The sequence below is a fragment of the Paramisgurnus dabryanus genome, chromosome 19 (genome assembly GCF_030506205.2).
Source record: "Paramisgurnus dabryanus chromosome 19, PD_genome_1.1, whole genome shotgun sequence".
Classification (NCBI taxonomy): domain Eukaryota; kingdom Metazoa; phylum Chordata; class Actinopteri; order Cypriniformes; family Cobitidae; genus Paramisgurnus; species Paramisgurnus dabryanus.
The window spans coordinates 7,339,379-7,355,550 of NC_133355.1; the positions used below are offsets into that span (position 1 = coordinate 7,339,379).

At 37.4% G+C, this 16,172-nt stretch overlaps 2 protein-coding genes across 4 annotated transcripts; both read left to right on the plus strand.

Moving 5' to 3' along the window:
• Positions 1-1,378: 1,378 nt before the first annotated feature.
• On the plus strand, positions 1,379-12,216 carry pbxip1a (pre-B-cell leukemia homeobox interacting protein 1a). 3 transcript variants are annotated; one of them, XM_065287144.2, is made up of 11 exons: positions 1,379-1,824; positions 3,482-3,573; positions 3,661-3,745; positions 3,855-3,949; positions 4,175-4,760; positions 4,896-5,123; positions 5,343-5,366; positions 7,998-8,029; positions 8,103-8,165; positions 9,669-9,846; positions 10,206-12,216. In XM_065287144.2, the coding sequence occupies exons 2-11, from the start codon at positions 3,508-3,510 to the stop codon at positions 11,150-11,152; spliced, it is 2,304 nt and encodes a 767-aa protein (XP_065143216.1). In that variant the 5' UTR covers positions 1,379-1,824; positions 3,482-3,507; the 3' UTR covers positions 11,153-12,216. The 3 variants fall into 3 exon arrangements, with proteins under 3 accessions (XP_065143216.1, XP_065143226.1, XP_065143235.1); XM_065287154.2 differs by having other exon boundaries at positions 3,855-3,931; XM_065287163.2 differs by lacking the exon at positions 5,343-5,366 and having other exon boundaries at positions 1,380-1,824.
• A 538-nt stretch (positions 12,217-12,754) lies between these two features.
• On the plus strand, positions 12,755-15,714 carry s100a11 (S100 calcium binding protein A11). Its single transcript, XM_065287175.1, has 3 exons — positions 12,755-12,910; positions 13,632-13,787; positions 15,450-15,714. The coding sequence occupies exons 2-3, from the start codon at positions 13,659-13,661 to the stop codon at positions 15,576-15,578; spliced, it is 258 nt and encodes an 85-aa protein (XP_065143247.1). The 5' UTR covers positions 12,755-12,910; positions 13,632-13,658; the 3' UTR covers positions 15,579-15,714.
• The last annotated feature ends 458 nt before the right edge of the window (positions 15,715-16,172 follow it).

Below are 16,172 nucleotides of genomic sequence, written 5' to 3' on the forward strand. Positions count from 1 at the left end.
ATACAATACAATGCAATACCATGCAATACTTTGGTTAAGTGTGTGTACCGTGTTTTGGAAAATCTTACTTTGCAATGTTCATGTTGGGCCAAATGTTGTACTTATACCAAATAATGCTCACACATTTGTGTGAGGTATGCATCATCTCGCTATATCTTCAAAGATCTATAAAACTGAAAGTTGGGTTAACTTAAATACTTCAATAACACCTAAATTTTGTTTTTAATTTCAACTTAAATTTTCTGTTGAGAAAAGTTTTATCAATTAAGGTTTTTACAAAAAAGTTTACAAACAAAAGTTTTTCCCCATAAATGTAAGATGATAAAACTTAAATATTTTAAGTGTTACAACTTAAAGTAATTTTTTAAAGGGATAGTTCACCCAAAAAAAAAATTCTGTTATTATTTAGTGATTTATTTTCTTATGTTGTTAAAAACCTGCATACATTTCTTTCTTCTGATGAACATAGAGAAAGATATTTTGAAGAATGTTTGTAACCAAACCGTTAGTGGACCCCATTCACTTCCATAGTAGGAAAAACGAATGCTATAGAAGTAAATGGGGTCCACAAATGGTTTGGTTACAAAATATCTTCCTTTGTGTTCATCAGAACAAAGAAATGTATACAGGTTTGTAACAACATAAGGGTGAGTAAATGATGACTGAATTTTCATTTTTGGGTGAACTTTCCCTTTAAGTACATTCAACTTTCCCTGTTTACAGTTAATGTATACACTATAAAAAAATGCAGCATTTTTGTGAAATCAACATATATTTTATGTTACTTTAACAAATAAGCAATTTCAACTTGTTTTTATAAGCTATGTCAACTATGTCAAAACTCAAAGTAATAAGTTGAATTGACTTTATGCTGCATTTTTACAGTGTCTGTAAAAAGGTCCTACCATTTGGGTACAAATATGTACAACTGGTTCAAATATATACATTTGAGATACATGCGCTCTTTGTTACCAATATGTACCTCTGAGTAATGAATATTGAATGGGTGACAGCTAGAGACCAAGTTCTAATATTTTGAAATGTTGTCTAACTTCATGGAATGTTTTTCTTGAATGTTTTTGCCAAGTAAGTTTTTCTAAATCACCTGGTTTGAATTTTTATTTAAATACTTTTACAGTAGTGCTATGCAACTTGAGCCAACATGCAATACAGTACAGTTATAAATCTTAAAACAACACCAAACATGCAGCTCAGATTATTCATTACACATTGCAATGCACTGTTTCAACACACAGCTTTTTCTTAAAACATCACTTAATGTTTCCTACAGCAAAGATCTATTAGCCCAGTAGTTTAAATGGCATCTTAATGACAATAAAATAATGATGCAAAACAAGGTCAGCGTTTATTTAGGAAAGTCAGTTGTAGACAGCTGACAGGCTTTTGGGAAGCCCCAACAGATTTAGCTCTGGTTGTGCAGACGTGTCTTTAAGCTGCTGGACATGATCATTCCTCTTCACTATATATAGGGTATTCATGCATGTTGTTGGGCACAAGTTTTCGCTTTCCTCTAGTTAAAGACAAGACATCTCTTCACGTGTAGATTGTCACTCTCACCTGCGATTGTCAGTCACAGCTGAGAGCGCTGCCCGACCGACACGACTCTTTATTCCCATTGGCGGATCGTAGCGTTGCGCGTTATCGGTGTCCTATTGGAGAGAAACGCTATCGAGGCAGAAGCGCAACTCGGATCTGAAGTTGCGAAGTTCGCAGACCGCGCGTGCTTGGATATAAACGCGTACACAAAAAGTGATAGAATAAACCGTGCGCACCTAGCCCGTAACAGAGGCCGACTGAAGCACGGTAAGCCTTTTGTAAAAAATTTCACTGTGTGTGTGTAATCTCTGTGTGAGTCATGCGGAAGAAGCCTGCGATCGTTTTGCATAGCTTGTGATCGGTGAGAAAATGAATCGGTCACCGTGCGCAAAATAAATACGCAGCGCGCGACCCGCATCCCCATTATAAGCACACAAATGCATGTAAACAATAGGCCATGTTACGGTGCAGGAATGCAATGTGGCCGTCTGACCATTTTTGGGCACATTTGAGCGTCGCTTTATATGTGTAGCAGTCTCGTCCGTATATATTTATGCATTTGGCAGATACTTTCATCCACACCTATGTTTTTGTGTTACGTAATAGCTGTCAATACCTGTTGTTGCTTGACATGGCCCTTGACATGGTGTTTTCCTTCTGTTACCTCACTGCTTACTAATTCAAGTATGGCAGATTGTACCTTAATTTTCTTGGGTGTGCCTCTGCTAAAAACAACACAGAAATTCTTATGGATATAATGATTAAAATGGGAATTGTATTGGTTTTAATGGGAGCTATAATGGTGTCTACTGGTTATGTGTTGGGTTCTATTAGTGGGATGTTATCTGATTAATGGGAACCAGTAGAAACATTTACCTGGAATAACACACTAAATAAAAATTTTTTTTTTAGTAAACTGGTTCATAATATTATTTGTAATGGAAACCATTAGAATTTGTATAATTGTTTTAAAGGGGATATATCATGAAAAGCTGACTTTTTCAATGTTTAAGTGCTATAATTGGGTCCTCTATCAACATATTTACTTAGTTTTGGTAAACTATTGTCTACAAACATGTGAAAATATAGGTCATTGAAATTTGGCTCCCCTTGTGATGTCAAAAGGGTATCTTTTTATAATAATACCGCCCCTTAAAGGTGCAGTGTGTAATTTTTAGAAGGATCTTTTCTGTTTTTATTACCTTAGAATGAGATGTTTTTATCTACATACACCGAGGGTCCCCTTACGTGGAAGTCGTCATTTTGTGCCGCCATGTTTCTACAGAAGCCCTTAATGGACAAACTTTGAATACTAAGTTGTCTCCATCAATTACATGTTTTTTCCAGTGGCAGCTACCGTAGCTTCTCGGTGCGTTTCTAAAGCGAGGGTTGAGCAGTGGACTGAGACGTTGGTTGCATTTTGCAACCTCACAACTAGAAGCCGCTAAAATTTACACACTGCACCTTTAATCTGCACTATATCCAACCACGGCACTGCAATTTAGGATAGAGAGAGAGACAGAGAGAAAATAATTGACAGCACAATGTAAACAATTTAATTTCAACAAACCACCATCATGGGAATGAGTGTTTGCATTTCATCAGCTCATTTGCATTTTAAAGGACACACCCAAATCGGCACATTTTTCCTAACACCTACAAAGTTGCAAATTTAACCTGCTATAATAAATTATTTGTATACTATTTTGAGCTTAAACTTCACATATGTACTCAGTGGGGACACCAAAGATTTATTTTACCTTATCTTAAGAAAAGTCTATGTCCCCTTTAAGCGGGGATCTATTGCAGCTATATAACAAAGTCAAATTGTCTATATGTTATTTTAAGTCTGAATAGGATGTCTAGCACTGCAGACACTAGCAGTAAACTAATCTTTTTGTTTGTGGTTATTATGATAATGTAGGTGCTGTGCAGAGCCACTAGAGGGTCATGTCTGATAACAGCACCGGCAGTACCGGCTCCTCCAGTAACAGCTGGACTCTGCTGTCTCCGGAGGTGAATGTTCACTTTAAATATTATCATAATGCTTGCATCGGTGTATGTCAATAAATCATGTTTAGTCATTTGTGCTTTTTTTTTAAGGAGGCTGCTGCTGACCCTGCTGCACCAGTGGATGATGGGACAGAAAGTCTTGGAGATGCACCCTCTCTTTCTGAAGAATTAGCAGGTTAGATATCTAATTATTCATCACTGTTATGTAACACTTTAGTTTGAGGTCTCAGCATGTACAAACGCAATTTATATTATAATGTGAAACTTATTTGTGCTTATTTCAGGGAGTCCTTTGGAGGTGAGGTCACACGACCCTGAAACTTCAGTGGTGGAGACCATCATGTCAGAGGAGGGTCAACAGGTCAGTGCATCACCACCGGTATGTACATTGTTATTTTTAGTTATAATTTGCTCATCTTTCAAAACTGTCTAAAGTCATTTCTGTTTTTACATATTATACTTAAACTCTTTCTGCATAATAAAATAAAGACTTTATGGTTAATGAAGCATCAATTTAGTTAAAACTATCATTGTATTATCCACAGATGTTTTTGGTCTTGCAGCTTTTCTATTTTGCTTCAAAATAACTCTTTCCAAAATCTAGATTTGCCAGGAAACGTCTCCAGAATGCTTTGAAGAAATGGGAGCCTCTGGCCATGCTCCCGTCGAATTTGATCCAGAGATCCACGCTCCTGTCATCCACGACACCATCACCAGTTCACCTCCTGACAGTGACCTTCTGGGCGCCGTCCCATTTAGCATCAGCACAGAATCAGCATTTCAGTTTTCAGAGGAGTCGGCCCTTGACGAACCCACCGAAGAGGACATTCCTGATGTCTTCACAAGCCAACATGCTCCCGTTCAAGAAAGCCCCATCCCTGAACTAGAGCCCAAAATGACCTCCACCCCTGAACCATTTAAAGAAATAAGGCCCGCCTCTGAAATCTGTGATTTCTCTGCAGTTCCTGTGGTTGATATTCATGCTGATGTACATCCTGTCCCTAAAACTCCGCCTCTAGCTCCGCCCGATGAGGCTGATACAGGTTTTGGTTCTACAGTAGAAAGCCCCGCCCCTTCCAGCCCTTATCCAGAAACCATTGGATCGATTGAAACTGAGGAAGGGGAGCCTACAATTGAGAAGGAAGAAAGAGAGCTGCCAGAGAAAATACCAGATGTGGTTAGAGAACCAGGTTTGAGGTTTTGAAGTTAAACAAACTTGTTGAGTTGTATGTAAAGCAAATTATCGAAAAACTATAGAAAATACTCTACAACTTTCACAGATTTGTGTAAGCCACATATTTTTTATCTTGAATACTTTTAATCAGAATCCCTTAGTGCTGAACTACCAACGGGCGGCTCAGGAGAAGGTGATGGTCTAAGACTACGTCATGTGCAGCCAACCATAGTGCTGAAGCGAAGCTCTGACGACGAGGATGAGGAAGAGGAGGAGTTTAATCTGCCAGAGAAGAAGGAGGAGAAACGAAGTTTCTCTTTGAATCAGCTAATAGTCGGAGCACTGGTGCTGCTCTGTGTCGGCTCTTTTTTTCTCTCAGGTGAGATATGTATGACATTAATATCTAAAATGAAGTCATACATTGCATTTAAAGAACTTAGGAATATCAAAAAGCAAAACCACACTTTAATATAATTACCATTGGACATAACAGAATCCAGATGATGTAATGCATAGACCCATAACTCTTGGTTATGATTACATGCAACATTGTATGATAACATTTTCAGTGGTTGCATTCATTTTGTTATGCCTCCAGGTTCTGGGGATGACCAGTCTGTTGGTAGGTACAAAGTTGGAGCTGGGTGGTAGTATATGCCTGTGCTAAGCTTTGGATTGGTGTTGCCCTCTTATGCTTATTGAGTTATAGGCCTGGACGAATTAATGGATAATTCCGGTATTTAACACTTTTGAGTCTCATTTCTGGTTTGTTTTGGATGAACTACAGTGATGGACACTGAAATTTTGACAATGGGTCGTGTCTTGAGTTTTTGACTCGTTTAGAAGTGTCTCTTGACTGCTTCAGAATGGAAGTCAATGGCCATGCACAAACATGTCATTAAAACAACACTTAACGTTCATTTTCAAAACTGTGCTACTCACCGATTGGTTCGTGGTGTTCGTTGATGATTAAAAACAAGTTGTGTAGCGAAATACAGTTTCTGTAGTGTTTTAGTTCGCATTTTGTAAAATTCCATTGACTTCTCTTGGAAGACTCATTGCTCGCTGAATATATCACTCCGCTGCCGGGAAACAGAAAAGGGTCTGTTTACATGTGGTTGTAGTTTTTTCGCTCGGTTTCTCTCGGAAGAAATTTTTCCCATATTTGAAGGCTCAGTGACCAGCTTTAGGTTTGAAGTTGAGCTCGATTGTGACTGTCTATACGCTAGACACTGAGCATACTCGTATGGCAAAGTGGTTGTCGCCATCAAGTGGTCGGGAGTGTGCTGACGCTTCAGACTCATATAGAGCGGAAGTATATACGCGGTTGTGAGGTTTTTGAAAAAATAGTTCCACTATAGCAAATAACAGGGATTGAAATCATACATTGCGCCAATATATTTGTTTTTAATCATCAACGAACACCACGAACCACTCGATGAGTAGCACAGTTTTGAAAATAAACGTTAAGTGTTGTTTTAATGACATGTTTGTGCATGATCATTGACTTTTATTCTGAAGCAGTCAAGAGACGCTTCTAAACGAGTCAAAAAGTCAAGACACGACCCACTGTCAAAATTTCTGTGTCCATCACTGTAGTTCATCCAAAACAAACCAGAAATGAGACTCAAAGTGTTAAATACCAGAATTATCCTTTAATGGAAAAAGACAAATCCTATTCTCTGTTCTTATTGTATAACCCTGGTGCACTGCTTTTCTAAAGGGCGGCTAAAGGTGAAGTGTGTAATATTTCTGACCTATTAAGGTTATATGTAGTTAACCCCAAAACTAAAATATGCCCAGATTTAACTCACCCTAACCGTCCTAGGTGTATATGACTTTTTTTCTTAACTCATTTCCCGCCAGCCATTTTTTGAAAAGTTGCCCACCAGCATTTTTTGTGATTTTCACAAAATGCCTTCCAGGAACTATATAAACATACAAATATATCAAATGAAAGAACAGACCCTCTGCTTTTAAAACGAACATTAAACAAACAAAATGGGAAAACACTTTTCATCCTATATTTTTTTCTTTGCTTATGAACTCTTAAATATGGGTATTTTTCTTAAAAAAAAATTTTAAATTTAAAATTAGTTTAAAATTAGTAAATAATGTTTTGGCTTCAGTTTTTTCATAAATTAAGTATTTTGCAGTATTGCAGATTAACATAATAATTCATCAGGAACACGTTTTTTATGCAAATGTTTTCTTTAATTGATGATATAACTCGGTGCCCCATTTTAAAAAAACACTAATTTATATAGTTGTTAAATGTCTTCCGAAGTCAAGAAAAGGGTCTTATGGTCTTTTAGTCTCTTGCCTGACATCAATTTATTAACCCATGAACACGTGTATGGTTGTAGTATATAAAGTTCAAAATAAATAAAAAATTCTTACAAAAACCCATTGCTTTGCCTGAGAAGACATTTTATAACTTTATAAATTCATTTTTGATGGATGAATGCTCTTTTTGGTGATTTATAAAATGGGGCACCATTCAGTGCCATTATAAAGCTGAAAATCCAGTAAATTATTTAATATAACTTTGACTGTGTTTGGCTGAAAGAATAGTCATATACACCAGGGATGGCTTGAGGGTGAGTAAAATATGGGTTAATTTTCAATTTGGACTGAGATACTCCTTTACCAGGAACAAACTGCAAATGTTTTCAAAGTTTAGCACATTTTCCATTGATTCCTTTGAACTTAACCGGTCGAGACAATCATGAGTTTATCTGCTAGTAAAAGCAGATTGCAATTTCATTTGGTGCCACTAGTGGCGCTACAATTACACACATCACCTTTAATTCTTACTGTCTGTAGAGATCTCACCCTGAAATGGCTTAACACTGAGACTGTGCTGAAGTTAAATGAATTTGAATGACGGTAACTCATAAATACTCTCAAAAACGATGTTTTTTTTGTCATACTGTCAGATAAACCTGGGAATGGTATTGAGAATTGTTGCACCTTTACAAAACACTCAAAATATAAAAAATATACAAAAGCTGTTACTAATGCATACAATTTAGGTACAGATATATGTGTACATTTGGTACCAATATGCACTCTTTAGTTACAAATATGTATTTTCTTACCAACCCAGTGACCGCTTTTGTACCTTTTTCTGATTGTAGTGTAAATGCTTGATTGTTTACTGGCATTTTGATAACCCGTGACTGCACTTGTGATGACGTTAGCTTTCTTAAAATATAAACAAACATTACACATGCTTCTTGTCCTTCCATAGATGATTTTGACGGTACCGAACTAAGTGACCAGGTCAGTTTCTTGCTCTTTTTCATTTTTGTAAATATAAGTTTTTATTATTTACAAGCATTTTCTCTTTTCCCAGGAGCTTCTTGATAAACTCGCCCAAGAAAATAAACAAATTAACGTGCTGGAGGCCCAGATAGAGGTTGGCAATGCCATACAAATACTGTGTAAAATTTTATATATTTTATTATGCAATACCTTGTTTCCACTTTTACAAGGTTGGCAAAGGGTCCTTAACTGTTACTGGGCCAGTACTCTTTAAAATGTACCATTTATGTCCAGATATGTATTCATTTGGTACCTGTATGAATCTTTGAGGTACTAATATGCACTATTTTGTATAATTTTTGTACCAATGAGGTACTATGAAAGGGGTCATAGGGTGAAAATCTGTCTTTTTCCATGTTTAAGTGCTATAATTGGGTCCCCAGTGCTTCTGTCAACCTAGAAAACGTGAAAAAAAAACAGTAACTTAGTTTTGATAAACCATTCTCTGCAAGCATGTAAAAAATTTGGTTGTCCAGATTTCGCCTGTTTTGTGATGTAGTCCAATTACAATAATATAGCCCCTTAATCTGCACTATCCAATCACGGCACTGTCATTTAGTGCAGAGATCAGCTCATTTGAATTTTAAATGACACACCCAAAAATGGCACATTTTTGCTTGCACCTACAAAGTGGCAATTTTAACATGCTATAATAAATTATCTGTATTTTAAGCTAAAACTTCACATACGTACTCTGGGGACAGCAAAGACTTATTTTACATCATCAAAAAATTTCATAATATGACCCCTTTAAGAACTCCTTACCCCGGATTTCCACCGACTGCGAAACGGCTACGGATCCGTTGCGGAACGGCGGCAGAGTCAATCGGTTTCCATTCAAGTCAATGTGTGTATTTCCACTGACTGCGCTCCGAATCCGTCACAGCTCCGGCCATCCGCAGCCCTCCGGCACAAATACGCAGAGCTTCTATTTTTGACGGATGCCGGACAGCTCCGCAGGGCGGAGCCATGACTTTATCGCGTGATCATACCTGAATTCACGAGAACTCGTGTTTTTTTTTAATTAAATCTTTGCAATACAAACATTACAAACACACACAAATAAAGTCATTAATACAGAAAAGAAAAATAATAGACAGGAACAGAGCCAGAGGGAGTTTCAAATAAATACATTAAAGATAGATCATAAATAAATGTTTTAGCAGCCTTCTTATTTTTTGAATTTTGGATGGATTTGATGTACTGCTCTGTCTACGCGAGATCTCGTGTTGTGATCTGGGCTGGTTTGTAAAAACCTCATAATTCAACGGCATAATGGGCAGAGACAGAACTAGGTATCGCGCGATCATCACGTGAATTTGCGAGACCTCATGAGTCCTCGTCACTTCAGCACGCAGCCGCTCTGCAACAAAAACGGAACTGGTGGGTATTGACGGATGGCAGAGTGCGGAGACGTAACGCAGCGGAGCTGATCTGCAGCCGCTCCGCAGTCGGTGGAAATCCGGGGTTAGGCACAGAGGTGTACTTTTCGAAAGGGTACTGCCCCAGTGACAACTATCTAGGGATCATTTGTGTGGATTATTTTCAGATATTGTATTCTTAGGATACCATTTTTTATTTTATTTTACATGTTCAGTCACAAAAAGAAGAATTGGACAGAGCTATAAAAATGGCCGTAGATAAGCACAGTACTGAGAAAGGTGCACTTGAGAACGAGAATGTTGAATTAAAGGGCCAGCTTTCTGAACTTCCTGGTTTAAAAGAAGAACTGCAGATGCTGAGAGCCCGAGTCGCCGAACTTACCCAGCTGACAGGTACAACGAGAGAGTGAAAATTATTGAAAATATTTTTTAAACATAACATTCAATGGTCCAGCCAGTGGGTAGCACTGTTGCCTCACAGCAAGAAGGTCACCGGTTTGGGCCCTGGCTTGGTCAGGTGGCCTTTCTGTGTGGAGTTTGCATAATCTTTCCTCCTACCATGCAAAAACATGCAGATGAATTGGAGATGCCAAATTGCCCCTCCCCTGTGTAGATCCACTTGTGTATGGATGGATTAACTAGTTCCTGCCATGAATATAGACATAGATGCTGGAATGGATGGATGTTAAGAAATAAACAATGAGTCTGCCGTATGTTCGCTCTTTAAACTGTATCTGTTTTTGGACCTTCAGTTAAAGAAGATCTCCAACAACATGTCGCCACCACCGACCCAATTTCCACTGGCGAATCTGATCCAGCAGAACCTGAGAAACTCTTGGATAAAAAAGAAGAACTCAAGAGGCAGAAAGGTCTGTTGGAGGAAAGCAGGAAGAGGCTGGAGGGGATGAAGAAACAGAGCGGGAGCAAACATGATGTGAGGGAGAGCCTGGTGGAGATGCAGAAGAGACTCTCCAAACAAGTGGACCAGCTGGGTAAGAGAGAAGACTGGAAGAGGAAACACCAAGAGCACAAAGGAGAAAAGAAAGAATGGGATAAAAAGAAAGAACAAGATCATCGGAGAAAGGATGAGATGGAGAGAGGTAAGGAACGGAAGCATGGGAAGAACAAACGGAATGGTGATGACAAACACAAAGACCATCTCAAGAAGTACAAAGAAGAATGGGACCACAAGAAGAACGAGAGACGGTTGGAAAGAGAGATGAGACAGAAGGATAAACCTTGGCAGGCCAAACAGTCTAAACATCATCATCATCACCACCACCACCACCATGATCAGGCAGACTTCTGGAAACACCAGGAAGAGAAGCTCAAGAGGAACCAGCATCCCATTAAGGGCTGCCATGGCACAGACAACTGTGCCGATGCAGAGGGTGTTGTACCCGTTAACCTTGTCGAGTTTCAGGACCTTCTCGATGTCTACCTAAGCAAACTAGAAGGAGTTTCTGAAGAAAACAAGAAAGCTCTCCATCGCCTCACTTCTCAGTTCTTCACCGGTGGCGTTTTCATCCACGACAGAATGCTATTCAGCGAGTTCGCCGAGGATGTGGCGGACATCTTGGAAGACTTGGCGGACGATCTGGAAGATGGGCCAAATGGGCACCACAGTGATTCGCTGGAGGAACAGATGGAAGAATTCGAAAAAGACGCACTATTGAAGTTTGCAATCGTGGCGGCATAATGCTAACGCAAAAACTCTCTGGGCTGAATGGGAAAATGCACCAAGTGAAGAAGAACTAGAAAACATGATGGTACTAGAGAAATTATCTAGCCATTACTATACCCGGGCTCGGTAGACTAGATGTAGTTGTTCGTAAGGAGTCTTTCTTCATGGAGTTTTGTCATTATTAGTGGCGTCCCTCCTGTGAGTTGGGTGTTTTGCTGTAAGCTACCTCTTTCCTGTTCTTCAACGCCACATCTTCGGTTCTTGCTTGCTGTGTAAAATGTCAGTCACCTTAAGCATTGTTGGAACATGAGTGAAATGACACACATACAGGTGGATCAATCACTTATTATTAGATATGGAGTTTGAACAAGGTTAATACTAAACTGGGTGAGTGCAATAAGACTGTGATGCCCTGCTTCTTAAAAATTCAACTTAAAAGTTTTTTTTTATTGTTTTACATACGTTTGCTTGTACCTGCCCCGCAATTTGCTTAGTAAGCTGGTGCAAAACCGGTTTCTTTTAAAGTCTTGTATTCGCCTCTGATGTTTTAGAGGTCATTGTGAGCTTTCTACCCCAACTCACAAACACTCTTAATGTAAATGATCATTTATTTGAGTTTATAATTATTTTCAAATAGAAAGTGGATGTTTGCTTATGTGCCTTTGTTAGTGAACACTATGAATGCTGGTAGTAGTGAAAATAAATGGTCAGCTCTTGTTTCAACACTAACGCCACACTGAATGAAAGTGGAAAAATAATGGATTTTATTTGCACTGTGCTCATGTGGACATTTCTTTCTTTCCCCTGCGCCTCTTTAAAAATCAGGCATTGTAAGGAATCATTTAGATTTGATTATAGATGTGTGTTTTGTTGCAGGTTTTGGAATGAGTACCATTCGAATTTTGGCTTTTTCTTGTCTGGTTTGTAAATACGAAGAACGATGTTATTTAATGGAACTCATAATTTAAAGTAAAACGATCATATGGCACAATGTCCTTTGATATTTAATTTGAAAGAAAATGTAAAATGACTTTAATACAATTTCAAAAAAGTAATAAAAGACCAAATGTCACAATGTATCTGTGTGTACAATTTTTGATGATTATTAAGAAAATTGCATAATTGCATTAATTTACAATAAAAACTATTATTGAAAGTGTTAAAAAAGGCCATGCTACATCATAATTATTGCAAATAACTTCCCAAGTAAGTTTGCATATATATATATTTTTTTTAAATAAATGTTTATAAAAACTCATTGACCTCTAAAGTGGATCTTTAGATGATAATAAGGTCATTGTATTATTCCAGTACGTCAGTTGATGCTGAGTAAGTTTTGATGGAGTAATCAGATTAAATGTCCTGGGTTGACAAACAGATGTTTGGATTGAAAACATTTAGGAAACCTGATAGGGGTATATAGTATTCAACACACGTGATTGCTTATGCTTTGAAATAGTCATAAACAAACAAAAAATAAGTGCATTTAATAATATATTGAATAACAAAATAAATACTCTAAAGTGCTCTGTGTATAAGGTATTGACGTATTCTGTATTGATAAATATATATGTTCTCTATTATCTGTGTTTGTGTGTGAGAGAGTCTGAGCTTCACTATGGAAACAACAGAGATAAGAACAGTCTGACAGGTAGGGGGGGGGTGATTTTTGTTTTCCGCTGAGGTCGACAATAAGATGATGAATATAAAGGCCGATATGTGGCCATTTACAGAGCACATCTCTTCGAACCTGTACATCACTCCTCGGATCAGGTGAGTCCATATTAGCTCATTTATTAAATGTATTTGTGACCCTGGACCAGAAAACCAGTCTTAAGTCGCACGGGTATATTTGTAGCAAAAGCCAACAATGCATTGTATGGGTCAAAATGATAGATTTTTCAATGCCAAAAATCATTAGGATATCATGTAAAGATTATGTTGCATGCAGATGTACCACTGTAAATATATAAAAAATATTTATCATTAGTAATATGTGTTGCTAAGGACTTTATTTGAACAACTTCAAAGGTGATTTTCTCAATATTTAGATTTTTTTGCACCCTTAGTTTTTTTTTTTTTAATAGTTGTATAAATGAACCAAATATTGTCCTATCCTAACAAACCATACATCAAAGACTTATTTATTCAGCTTTCAGATGATGTAAAAATCTCAAATTTTAAAAAATTGACCTTTATGAGTGATTTCGTGGTCATTTTAGCTCTGCATTCTCAATTCTCATAGAGTATTTTTTGCATTGCATTATAGTGCAAATACATTTCTTTCAGCATGTGTGTCACTTGAAAATTGAACCCATGACATTTGAGGTGCTAACACTATGCTTTACCAATTGAGCTACAGGAACACTGCATTTTATAGATTATTTATAGTGTTTTTTAGTTGTAAACTGAATTCTGGTGGTCTGGATTTGGTTATCGCTGGTAGACAGTTTTACCTATTAGAAAGTAATAACCTGTCTTCTTCATTTTTTAGCCATCAAACCATCTTTCACTCAAAATCATGGAGTCTGCCATTAACGTGCTGGTTTCCCAGTTCAAAACTTATGCTGGAAAGGATGGCTCTGCAACTACTCTGAGCAAAGAAGAGTTTAAAAGTTTGCTCGGATCCCAGCTCCCAAATCTTGTAAAGGTAAGCCAATATGAGTGTCATGTTCAGCCTTATGATACTTAGCATCAAAATCATTTGTAGCTTATAGCAGCTTAATATCCATATTCCAACTTCAAAGCCTAACCTACTAAAGTTGCACAAAATAATCTAGGGCCCTATTTCTGCTGCTTAAAAGAACCCAAAAACAAATACGCTGAATCTTAAAAAACCTATAATGTAACATCAAGAACGTTTTTAATTTCCACAGAACCATGTAACCAACTCAAAATGGTTCTTGGTAAGAAGATGCATCTTGGCTGAACCTCAGGTGCTGTAAGAGTTTACAGCTTCACTGACCTTTACATTGTTGGGCTTTAAAGGGGACATATCATGAAAATCAGACTTTTTCGTGTTTAAGTGCAACCCTAGTGCTTCTATCAACCTAGAAAATGTGAAAAAGATCAACCCAGTAACTCAGTTTTGGTAATCCATTCTCTGCAAGCATGTGAAAAAATAGCTTATTGAAATTTGGCTCCCCTTGTGATGTCAGAAGGGGATAATCCCGCCCCTTAATCTAACTATCCAACCACGCCACTGGTATTTTGTGCAGATATCAGCTCATTTGCATTTTTCACTGCAAAAAATATTTTCAAGAAAACAATTTCTTAGTATTTTTGTCTTGTTTTCAGTAAAAATATCTAAAATATTTAAATTAAGATGCTTAAAATAAAATCTGCCAATGGGTAAGCAAATTTTTCTTGAATTTAGTGTTTAAGAAAAATTTTCAAAAATATTTGCTTACCCCATTGGCAGATTTTTTTGCTTGTTTTATGCACAAAATCACTTAAATTTGATATTATTTGATTTTTTAATTACTTTTCTTGGGTCGTTTTGCTCATCAAGAAAAAGCATCTTAATTTAATTTTTTTAATGTTTTTATTGAAAACAAGACAAAAATACTAAGAACATTTTTTCTTGAAAATCATTTTTTTTTTCAGTGCACAAAGTGAGTTTTCACAAAGTGGCAATTTAACATGCTATAATAAATTATCTATACGGTATTTTGAGCTTAAACTTCACATACGTACTCTAGGGACACCAAAGTCTTGTGAAATGTCCCCTTTAATGCTTATACCCTATGTGGACTTTTAGGATGACCTTTTGCCACATCTTTCTATTTTTTTTATTGTATTAAGATCATCGAATAAAAGAAATACATAGATTATTAACATTAAGGCCTTGAACAGCTCAAATTGGCTTTTATATACAGTAAACCATGATTAAGGAAATTTTTATAAATTAAAAGTTATAATACTTTTTCCAGTCCTCTATAGTCATATGTTGTTAACTTTTTTGTTGTGGTTATTGCTCGAGCCCTTACCCGAGAAACAGGGATATGCACTCCTATTATCCTAATTCCGGGCTTAAAGAGCTCAAAGATTACAGCGCTTTGCAGATTCAAACTTGCATGTTTAAAAATGCTTAGTTTCAGCATGTTGACATCCAAACTAGATCAGCAAGGCTAGAGACAAAGGGAAAAAAATGCCACATCAGAGCCCATTCAGTTTGGGTCATGCAGAACAGGAACTCCTCCCATGTTAATAGGTCAGCAGAAAAGAATGTGCGATTCCAGTAACAACCACTAGATGGTGGCAGTGCTATTATAAGTGTAAACACATGTCTGTCCATGTGTCTCTCTCACAGAATGCATCTGACCCAGCAGTGGTTGATCAGCTCATGAGCTCACTGGATGCCAATAATGATGGAGAGCTGACGTTCCTGGAATTCTGGCAGCTGATTGGCAATCTGGCAAACAAGCATGGCGGTTTTTAGCCAACGAGCAACTGCAACTTCATTTTTGAACCTACACAATAGTACAAATGTGTTAAGTTTTATCTTCCTAGTTAAAGCACAGGTGGGACCAGTGTGTGCAGGTGGATGACACCAAATAAAGAAACCATTGTAATATTGCCCCGCCTCTTTATTGACTGTGTCACATAAAATTCTGTCCGAAAACATATCCGCCTCTCTCTCTCGTTCTTTCTCTCTCTCTCTCTCTCTCTCTGTAATTTCGAGGATATGGTTTAATAACAACATTTTATGGTAACCCAACACCACCCTCAGGCCCTCACCTGTCTTATGGCTTAGATCTTTCCAAAAGCAGTTATACAGCCAGCAGTCAGTTAGGGGTTTAGAGAAAAGTGTCTATACACAGTTCCCTTTGTTCTTATTAACATATTTGATCTCCCACACAATATAAAAGCAGACGCTGCCAGAACGTCGCTTTAAGGTGTGCCTTTGGGGAAGGGTGTTGGTTTCTAATAGATAATAAGGGAGATTTAGATCTTATTTGCAAATGGAATTAGGTCAAGGCAAATTTACTAACATGACACATGAATTATAAAACTTTAAATGATGTAACCTACT